At 40.9% G+C, this 11,319-nt stretch overlaps 1 protein-coding gene across 1 annotated transcript; it reads right to left on the reverse strand.

The window, feature by feature from the left end:
- Window positions 1-7,311: 7,311 nt before the first annotated feature.
- On the reverse strand, window positions 7,312-7,857 carry LOC122054825 (RING-H2 finger protein ATL32-like). The gene has a single exon (XM_042616255.1). It carries the CDS (start codon window positions 7,855-7,857, stop codon window positions 7,312-7,314), a length of 546 nt encoding a protein of 181 aa, XP_042472189.1.
- Between the last annotated feature and the right edge of the window lie 3,462 nt (window positions 7,858-11,319).

Genomic DNA, 11,319 nt, shown 5'->3' on the forward strand with positions numbered 1-11,319 from the left:
AGTTCTTATACATAATACTTGTAACCTTTCTTCGAACTACTAGTGGATTACCCATCAAAAGCATTCAACAAGTGCGGGCCTTTGGGTAGAAGTCATCGCAAGCTCTGAACCAAGTAAATCAAAATATTAACGATTGTTGTTTTTACTTGACTTATATTCCGCTGTATTTCACTCTATCGTGTTTTAAACAACTGTGAAAGTCATGAGCGCTATTCATCCCCCCTCTCCTTCTAGCGCTTTCGATCCTACAAAATAATATAAAATACTAGGCAAAAGAGGAATTCCATATACACGGAATAGTATAACAACCCCGCATAGTAACCTGAAGGAGTTGGGTACCAATTGTTACAAGGGAATGTGAAAATATCTACAAACTTCAGAGAAAAAAGGATGAATAGGAAATTGTAGGCTGACATAGAATTGATCTTTGAAGAAATGGGGGAAGCCATCCAGAGGCGAGCATAGGCAGAAGGGATTACGATTTTGTAATCGTCGCGAATATGGTTTCATTTGATCGACCTTGTCACCGTTGAAATCAGACTCATGTAGGTATACCATAGGCCGAGGACAACCAGGGGGATTTACCGTAGGCCGAGTTCAAAATCCTATAGATAATGATTGGTGTAGTGACCATCTGTCCCCCAGAGGTAAGCATTTCCATGCACTTCTATGCATGACTCTCATGTCAATCATCTGAATTTGAAAATTTTGTAACTTGACTATATATTTCTGTTTGTTTCTCCATGTTAATGTCTTATGTGAACATAATATGACACATGCTATAGGATGATGAAAAAATGATAAAAAAGTAGATAGAAGAAGAGATTAAGAAAATTAAGAAAGAATCAATTACTTACACACACAATTAAGAAAAGATATATGTTTTCATGTCAATCATCTACAGGACTGGATTTAAAGCATCACATAGATTAACAAAATTAACTTATTCCAGCTTGAGAATAATAGTCTTGAGTGAAAGAGGTATACAATCTTTACTGCTTCATAACATAACTTCAACCAAAAAGCAATTTACATTATTAACCAAAGCTAAATACTTTATAGCTCATCATCAAAATAAAGAACCTAGATTTAGCAAGGACATTCAACTACTGTTAAGCGCATTTAGAGGTAATCAGTTAAAGCATCTAAGGATATTAAAAAAATATGAGAAATGATATGAAATGTACTGAATAATCGGTGTCTAAGTTGAGTTTAGAATGCTAAGCTTTTATAAGGTAACCAGATGATTCAATATGGATATATTGTACAGCATAATAGAAACATTAAATAATTTTAACAACGGAAAGAAAACTCATTCATATTTTGCATGACACCTTACCACAACCTCATATTTCAATAGAATGGAACCATGCATCTTCTAAACCAATACGAATTATATTGCAATAAGGCACCACACTAACAAGAAAATGTGGAGTCTACCACCAGCTCAACAATAGGGAGGGGCAATATTTGTAATCCCTGAACAGTTAGGACTATTCCATGATGTCTTCTCAAGGTGGGAAGCCATTACTTTGAATCATGTTGCAGCTCAAGGCTTCACAGATCTAGCAGAAAAAATGAAATACATGGAAAACCTTCTGGGTGAAATAGAAAAATTAGTCTGGATTCAATGGCGGATGAATTATACCACTGAATATGAAGCTTTAATCCAAGCTGCAGGAGGAAGACGTGGAACTCAAAATATTATTTCTCAGATGAGAAGGGTATTCTCATCAGAAGACCCTACTCAAGGCTCTACCATAATACATGATGAAGCATATCGAAGCCTAGAAAAATTATCTTGTGAAAATTTCAAAAATATAGTTCAATACATGAATGATTATATGAGGTTAGCTTCCAAAACTAGTAGACTTTATACTGGGCCTGAATTATCTGAAAAATTTTGGTTTAAAATGTCCGGTGATCTCGAAGCCAGAATAAAGACAACCTTTGAAGTAAAATATACTGGTTCAACAATACGCGTTATCCCAAGAGTACTTTTTGCCTATAAATTTTTGGAACAAGAATGCAAAGATGCTGCCTTCAAAAGATCATTAAAAGACCTTTCATTCTATAGCTAAATACCTATACCAGGGTACTATAAAAACCAAGGATAGAAAAAGTTCGGCCTTCGGAGAAGCAAGACATATAAAGGCAAGCTGCATGATACCCATGCGCGTATTGAAAAGCGAAAACGCTTACTGAAAAATAAAAAGTGTAAGTGTTATCTTTGCGGTCAAGAAGGACACTTTGCAAGGGAGTGTCCAAATGACAAAAGAAGCTTCAAAAGGGTGTCTACGTTTGAACTGCTAGATATTCCTGACAACGGCAATATATTATCTGTCCAAGAAGGAGAAGATCAAAGTGATGCGATCTTCAGCATTTCTGAAGGGGAGGAAGATACCGGAGATCTACAAAGGTTAATCCAAACCCTTATCTTTTCTAAAAATCTTTTTATGCTTGGACAAATTGATGGAGGTTATAGACCTCAGATAAAAGTTACTGATGAGCAGTATAATTGCCAACATGAGTGGAAAGCCAATGATAATATTTTTCCGCCACAACCAACTGTATGCACTGGATGCAAAAGGGAGACTCTAAAAAGAGCCAAAATACACTGCTCTAAGTGTTTAATCACTTCATGCAATCTATGTGGTCTTTATTATTTCGGCAAAAATGTACCAGTTCTACCTGCTACTTCAACACCATTTTTTCCTAATAAACTTTTACAGGAGCAGCAAAGATATATCTCTCGGTGCGACACCGAAATAGAACGACTCCAGAAAGAAGTTACCTATTATAAAGATCTTTATGAACAATTAATATTGGAAAGAGATCTTCAAAAGGATTATGAGAAGTTAAACCAAGATGTTATAACATCAGATGAGGAAGCCGCTAATATGTTATATTTAGAAATAACTGAAAAAGGTATCCTCAGTAGAAAAAGACCCTCGATTGGTGAAAAACATGCTATACAATCTGCATGTGGAAATGGAGATTCCTAGAATTCCAAAGTTTTCATTAAAAGCAATATTAGATATAGGGGCAACCACATGCTGTCTTGATCAAAACTTTATTCCAAAGGAGGCGCTGGAAGAAAACACTTTCTTAGTACATTTTAGTGGGATAAATTTCCAGCAAACAACAAAGTTTAAAATTAAGCCTGGAAGAATGATGATTGGGGATAATCATTTTCGTATCCCATATACATATAGTTTTCCCATGATTTTGGGAGACAAAATACAAATGATCATCAGATGCAATTTTATCAGGGCAATGAATGGTGGTGTCAGGATTGAAGGTAATTTTGTCACATTTTATAAAAACCTGACCATTATTAATACTCTCCCTACTACAGCAGTAGTCTTTGCTATTCAAGAACTTGATCTTGAAGAAGAAGAGTATTTACAGATTAAAGAAATTGTATATTATTCTATTGGGACGTTCTCAAGGACTTTCACTGAAAAATTCGATCCATTATTAAAGGAGTTACAAGATCAAGGTTTTATAGGGGAAAACCCTCTACAACACTAGGCCAAAAACAAGGTGCTATGCTATTTGGATATTAAGAACCCGGATTTCATCATAGAAGATCGACCCATTAAGCACCTAACTCCTAATCGAAAGTCTGTCTTCACAAAGCACATTGAAGTATTATTGAAGTTAAAAATTATCCAACCTAGCAAGAGTCGTCATAGAACGACTGCTATTATAGTCAACTCTGGAACAACTATTAACCCTACAACTGGGAAAGAAGTAAAAGAATGGCCGGAATAAATCCTTGGTGGATTAGAGTTAATTCCTCAAGCAATGAAGGAAGTTCAATCACAACCCAACCAGGAAGCATAGAAGGAGATTGTGAAGATTATCAACAGCCTCTCCAACTGGCTGAACAATACCAAAGACTACTGCAAAGGTAAATACCCTATCTCTCTGGATGAGGATGAACGAATCAGAGAAGAACTTCACCAGCTCCAACAATGAGCAGCTGTTCAGGCAACAAATGTCATACAACAATTACGAATACTACACTCACTCAAGCTACAAGAGTGTCAGCACCTCAGTACCAGAGATAATTGGTGGTCCGGATGGCATCCCATTACTAGGCAAGTAGACCACCAGCTGGAACAAGCTGCCAACTTACTAAATAATGCAGTATAGTAAATAAATAACTTTAAGGTTTGAAGTGACCGGGAATCTTTACTTTATGTAAAGAAAGTATGAACGTGTCCTACTTTGTAAAAAGTAATAAGCACTAGGTGTGTGAACGTGTCCTACTTTATAAAAGTATGAGCTGTAAAGAAGAAGCACTAGGTGTAGTTTTTAACACCTCATGAGATTCGATCTTATCTGAGAAAAAGGCATCTCGATGATGGGGCCCTCAGAGCACCCGAAGAACCTTTTCCTTCTCTATTTAAGACGAACCTCGTTTCCTTTGCAAGACATTCAAGCTTACCTTGAGCTTTACATAGGGAGATCTGAGTCTTGTAATCAGTTTGAAGTTTGAAGTTTATAATAAGAAGAGTCTGCTTTTTAAGTAAGTTCAAAACTTTGCTTGCTTATCTCTGTTATTGTAAACTTGCTATTTCAATCCACAGCACTTCACTCCGCCTACCATGGGCAATTATGAGACTTATGTGTCAATACAACTAACTATTATTTTCATGATTTATGATCCTGTCCAGAACTTGAGTCAGATGGACCACCGGGTGAGGTGGATGGAATATTGACCGAATCACAACATCCCAGAGGGGGTATGCTGAGATGACTTATATGTTGACCAAGTCGTCAGAAGTCCTCCGACGCTTAACGCTACCTGCAGCCAGCGACTGGGTCGCCCCTGTCCCTGGTACCCCGAGGCTCGAGACGGATCCAACGAATATATAAGTAACAGACTAGTACTAGAATAATCAAATGAAGGGAGAGTGAGTACTAAAAACGTACCCTGGCTCAGGGGGGCACCCTTGGATGTGACGCTGGTCAAGTTGTCATGACTCGGAAGAACAGATGATGCTGATCCGGATGAAGAGCTGGATCTGACGACGCGAAACCGGACGCGGTGGTGCGAAATCGAATGCGATCTCGGCACGTAGGCCGAGCTATGACATCAACACGTAAGCCGAGATAAGACATCGGCACGTAGGCCGGGATACAATGGCGGCACGAAGGTAGGAACAAAAAAGATCACAGAAGTCCGGATAGAACAAAATAACAACGGGGGCCCGAGCGATCGACATCGGAACATAGACACTATAGATCAAGCACCGGAGAAGCAACCGACAGGTCTGATCAGTGCTTAAAACCTATGTCAACATGGATCAGATACCGAATCAGCGTAGGCGATGTATGATCGTGTGGATCGAAGGCACAACAGTGGGGGGGGGGGGACGGCTACGGCTCGGAGGCCGTCTGCGACGATGGGACCCGGCTGCGGCTCGGGGCAGATTTTGTGCTGTCATGGTCGACGGAGAGAAGGGCGCCGATAAGGAGGGAGAGGGAGGCGAAAGGGGGGGCTGCCAGCGAAGGAGGCGAGGGAGGAGTGGAGCTTGGCTACTGGATACGATGGTGGCTCGGTCGTCGCCATTGTCGCCGGTGCCGGGTCAACGGAGAGGAGGAACAACACTAGTCGCAGTGTGGAAAGGAGCCCAGGCGACGACCGTGGGAAGCGATGCCTTGTGATAGTGTGCATGGCTTGGCTGGAGGCGACGACCGTGGGAAGCGATGCCTTGTGACAGTGTGCATGGCTTGGCCGGAGGCGACGCGATGGTGTCGGTGTGGAGGGGGAAAGGAAATGGGGCAGCAAAGGCAAGGCTGCTCGCAGGAGAGAAGAGAGGAGGAGTGGAGATGTGGTTGTCAGCGGCATGATGGGCCGCGTCGGAGGCCTTCCACCGGCGGCAGCGTCCGCGAGGTTTTGGCGGAGGTAGGGACGAAGGGGAACAGTCCCCTCTCTCGGCGGTGGAGGAGTAAAACAATCCAGCCTCGGATGTCGCCGGCGTCGAAGGTGGCTTCTCCCCCCTCTCCTTGATCACGGTGGCGGAATCCCCCCTGTGGCGGCGGAGCAAGACACGGAGGAGAAGCGGGAGAGGGTTGTGTATTAGATTTCCGGCGAGGTGAGGGAGAGAGGAGTTGCCGGCGTTGGAGGTGGCGGCGAGAGATGGAGAAGAAGCTCTCCCTGTTGGCGGCGGAGCAAAAACGCAGAAGAGCCTCCTCAAACAGTGCCTCATCTTCCCCTTAATGTCCTAAACAGTGTCCTGACAAAAATGCCCCTCCCTCTCCTCATAATTCCCCCTTTGCCCTTAAACCTATATCCGTATCAATTTAGTATGCTAAACTGTTCAATGAAATACTTTGTTTTTTTGATCAACAAGTGGGGAGACCCCTGCAAGAAGAATAGACAATAATGTTCTTTGATTTACCAAGGCCCGAATGGTGCTGTTTGCCATGAGAATGAATTAAACAAAAGTTAGTTCCTACAAAGGCAAGCCACCTTTGAATTACCAATTTCAAAGTACATTCTTGATTTTCATTACTATGTTCAACCATTCCTCGTATATTCGAGATTCATTTAGAAGATGCATGTCAACTCTAGAAGGAAAGTGAGGTTTAAAATTCTAGAATGGTGCTTCCTTTCTTTTCTTCGTGGTGAAGCTTACACAAGCACCCCTAACAGGCAGTCTGTCATTTATCAAAGACATTTATCAGAGAGTAGGGAAACAAAAGAATTTCTGTCAACATTCTTGGTTAGATACAAACACTTTCTCATCCTCGGTTAACTGAACATGCTATCTCCAACATCTCAACAGACAGTACTGGTCTATTTTATAAAGCAACACATTCAATTTTTAAAATTGTGCTAAACCAGTCAGTTAATGTTCCTACAACTAGTATTTTGTCTGTGCTATGCATTTATCCAGCTTTTCCTACTTATTTGGTCCTCTTCTTGTTTCTAGAGAATATGGATCCTTGGTGAACACTCCAATTAACTATTAGTTTGGAGTTTCATCTGACATATAACTTGTACTCTTTTATATGTATGTTTATATCAATCTTGCTTACCTAAGTAGTTTGGTTCTGAAAAATCCAGTGATGTTAGCATCATGTATTGCAGAATAAGTAATTTCATTCCTCTGGTTCTTAACCTTGAAGATGAAATGACTTGTTAAGAAAGTATGAACTTTTTTTTTTCTTCCTTGGATGTCTCTGTTTTTGATTGATACACTGGTGCTCCAACAGGTGAGGCCAATGTGTTGACAAAAACCATCACCTACAGAAGCCCATCAATTGGCTCCCAACCTTGATGCTCGATTGTTCTTACGTTCGAGCTAAATCTAAAGAGTGGTAACCAAGAGATCTCTCTGGTTCCATCTGTGTCGTCATTGTAACAGAAGCAACATACTCAACGTCATATAAAACATTTGTTCTGCATAATGGGCAGGTTGAATTCATTTGGAGCCAAGTATCACTGCAGGAGACATGGAACACATGTTCACAATTAGGTAGCCGTCTAAGATACTCCTCTTCCCGGAACTGGAATAAGCATATGGCACACTCGTTGATTTCCCTACCGCACTCATCTCTGATGTGCTCATTGTACTGGAATGATGGCATAGAACGGATTACAGCAGATGCCAGACCTCCTCGACTAGGCTGGCTCAATGATTCTGGATCAGTATGGGGTTCACCCCTAAGCGGAATTGTCCTGGGCTGTCTGCTAGATGCTGCTTGATTCGACCGAAAGCACCTTTGCTTTATGATCATACAGCAAATACATGAGAAGAAGCCAACTACAGCTACTGCAAAGATGTAGTAGAAGTAATTCTTGCAACTTGGCCCATCTAGAGCTGTGCAGATCGTCATTTTGGTTACTTGGTAGCTGCTCAGAGAGAGGATTTCTAGTTGTCCTGGGCTTGCCTTTAAGGAGGATGCTGCGGATCAGAATTAATCAAGATCATAATGTCGATGTCACCAATGAGGAGGCGGACTAACTGATGAGATGGTAAACAAATTTGGTGGACAGGTGGATCTTTGACAATCACCCGTATCCTTGGATTCTATTGGTTAAGGAGTCTGAATACTCAAGAACAACATGGCAACCATAAAAGAAACAAAATTTAGGAGATATTGGTTTAATAAATTTGTTGGAGGAGTGGAGGCTCCTACAATGGTGGAGGAAGGAGGAATCTATTCAGCATGTTTTTCAAAGTAGCTTCGTCGTATCCAATTGCGTCAGTTTTGTCTTCACATCTAAGACACTGTGCTATGCTGTAGCCTCGTCACCTAATAATTTTTTTAAAAAAATAATATACTTACGGAAATAATTAAAGAAATATAAATTTATATGTCTATCGTTGAGTATTTTTATTTATTTATTTCATTATTAGCCTGCACGATGTTGAAACTATTTCAATATTACGTTTAACAAAGGGAATTTTGGATCTAGTTCATCCTACTTTAGATCTTGTTCATTTTAAATTGGCTTGGATTTAATTTTCTTAGAAAAGATAAAGGAGGGAATGAAATGGAGTAGATTGATTCATTTTATGCTTATTTTGATGGTAAAAAAAACAATTTGCATGATGCTTTGTAAGCGATTTGCATCCACTTGTGGCATTTTTTTACGCACAAATATATATATTTATATTTCAGAAATAAGGATTTCAATTATTATGAATTTTTAGGCATCTAAAGTAGGATTTTGATGTTTATTTTGATTAAAAAAAATTGAATTTAAATTGATTCACTTAAAATGTCTAATTATTATGAGCTTCTAAATATTTAACTAAAGTATTGATATTTTTATCCGAGAGTTTATTTTAATAAGAAATATAACTACGAATTATATTATAAATTATCTTATTATTTAAAAATGAAAGAATTTACTCATTATAAACCATCAAATTTGCAAATTAGAATATTAAGATTTTTTATTTTTAAAATATTTTTTTGATAAAAAAAATATTTTTATAAATTTATTTGAAATACTTTTTATAAAATATTTTTATAAAAAAGAGAATTTTTACTTATATTTTTATATAGCGTGTGTTTCGCTATCCATGGAAGGGAAAATCCTCTATGATTCTTTGTAAAAATAAGTTTATTTTAAACCACCAAAGGGATGGTTTTTTTTTTTATATAGTTGACATCAAGTATTCAACTTATACCGATTAATCATGGAGATGACTAATTAGGCTCCACGGAAATTTTCTGCCGACCACTAGAGTAAATCTAGAAGCGCTCACATCGGATGTCCTGTCAACCCAGTGTTCTTAATTAGGTCAACTGTCCATTAAGAGAAATTTATTTGTTAATTCATCAAAACTAAAACTCAATCGTTAAATACCTTAAATACCTGAGAAATTAAAACAAAAACTCTGCCTTATTATCCAGAAGGCAGGGATGACACTTGATCCAATCCAGAAGTTGAGTCAGATGGAGGAACCGATGACGAGGGCAGGGATGCTGACAACGAGAGGAATGAAGGCCAAAACTTGAAGATGAACTGCAGACTTCGGATCTTCGCGTGGGGCAAGGAACTACTGTCGAAAATGGTACTCACAAGTCTGCGCATACCACAGAAAGATCACACGAGAGCGTTAGGGAAAGAACCAGGGAAGGGATCCTTGGCGCAGACACTCCAATACTCAAGTCAAAAGAAGTATCATGCGAAAAGTGTAGGAAAAAGTAGAATTATAGTGGGTGCGTGTGTACCTTACTAATAGAGAGGATCCCCTTTTATACCGTCTCTCATAACCTCCGCAATAATCAGACGTCAAAGAATGTCTTGTGTTAGAGTATGTACCAAGGAAGGGATCCCTGGCACAGGCACTCCAATACTCAAGTCAAAAGAAGTCTCGAGCGAAAAGTGCAGGAAAAAGTAGAACTATAGTGGATGTGTGCGTATCTTGCCAAAGAGAGGACCCCCTCTTTTATAGCACCTTTCATAACCTTCGGAATAATAAGGCGTCAGAGAATGTCTTGTGTGAAAGTATGTCGAGTGACGAAGGATGTACGGCGAACTCCCATTGAGTAGAGGAAGGTTCCGTGGTATGCATGTGGCAGAGCATCGAAATATTCCTTGGCGAATAGACGTTATTCTCAGATAAATGATTGCGATTACCAGATAGTGCTATCTCCTAGCGATGGTCAGACAAGTGATGGGGACAACCGGGAGTAGACTGGGAGCCATGCCCATAAGTATTGAGCAGTGGGGAGTTGAGCTCTGAGGGTCCGATCGATACTAGGGCCGATTAAGAGTAAACTAGGAGTCATGCCCATGAGAACTGAGAAGTGGGGAGCCAAACCCTGGGTGTCCGACCGGCGCTAGGATTAACCGAGAGTAGACTAGAGCTATGCCCAAGTGTACTGAGAAGTGGGGAGCTGAGCCTTGGGGGTCCGACCGACTCTAAGGTTGACCACGAGTAGATTGAGAGTCATGCCCATGAGAACTGAGAAGTGGGGAGATAAGTCCTTGGTGATTGACCGACGTTAGGGCCGATTGGAGTAGATTGGGAGCCATGCCTAGGAGTACTGAGAAGTGAGGAGCTGAGCCCTGGGGGTCTGACCGATACTAAGGCCGACCAAGAGTAGACTGAGAGTTAAGCTAAGCCCATGAGAACTGAGAAGTGGAGAGTTGATCCCTAGGTGTCCGACCGACGCTAAAGCCGACCAAGATTAGATTGGGAGCCATGTCCAAGAATACCGATAATTGGAGAGCAGAGCCCTGGGGGTCCGAATGATGTTAGGGCTGACCGGGAATAGACTGGGAGTCATGCCCATGAGAATTGAGAAGTGAAGAGTTGATCCCTGGGTGTCCGACCAGCGCTAGGGCCGACCGGGAGTAGACTGGAAGTCATGCCCAAGAGTATTGAAAAGTGGGGAGCTGAGCCCTAGGGGTTCAACTGGCGCTAGGGCCGATTGGGAGTAGATTGAGAGTCATGCCCGTGAGAACTGAGAAGTGGGGAGCTAAGCCATGGGTGTCCGATTGGTGCTAGAGCCGACCGGGAGTAGACTGGGGACCATCCCTAGGAGTACTAAGAAGTGGGGAGTTGAGCCCTAGGTGTCCGATAGGCACTAGAGCCGATAGAGAGTAGACTAGGAGCCATGTCATTAAGAAAGAACTGCACCCCTAGACTCGGCCAACTCTTGGTCCACCCAAGTTTGTGCTGGGATCTTGCCCATGAGAGGTAGTTCGCATTTTGCCATGTATACCCTAACTTTGAGCCCCATCTCACCTTAATTTTGACTATCATATTATCTTGACCTTTGACCCTATATTTGTTGGGATATGCCCGATGTAGGTGCGTGCTAGAACATGTTTTG

The sequence above is a fragment of the Zingiber officinale genome, chromosome 3B (genome assembly GCF_018446385.1).
Source record: "Zingiber officinale cultivar Zhangliang chromosome 3B, Zo_v1.1, whole genome shotgun sequence".
Taxonomy (NCBI): Eukaryota; Viridiplantae; Streptophyta; class Magnoliopsida; order Zingiberales; family Zingiberaceae; genus Zingiber; species Zingiber officinale.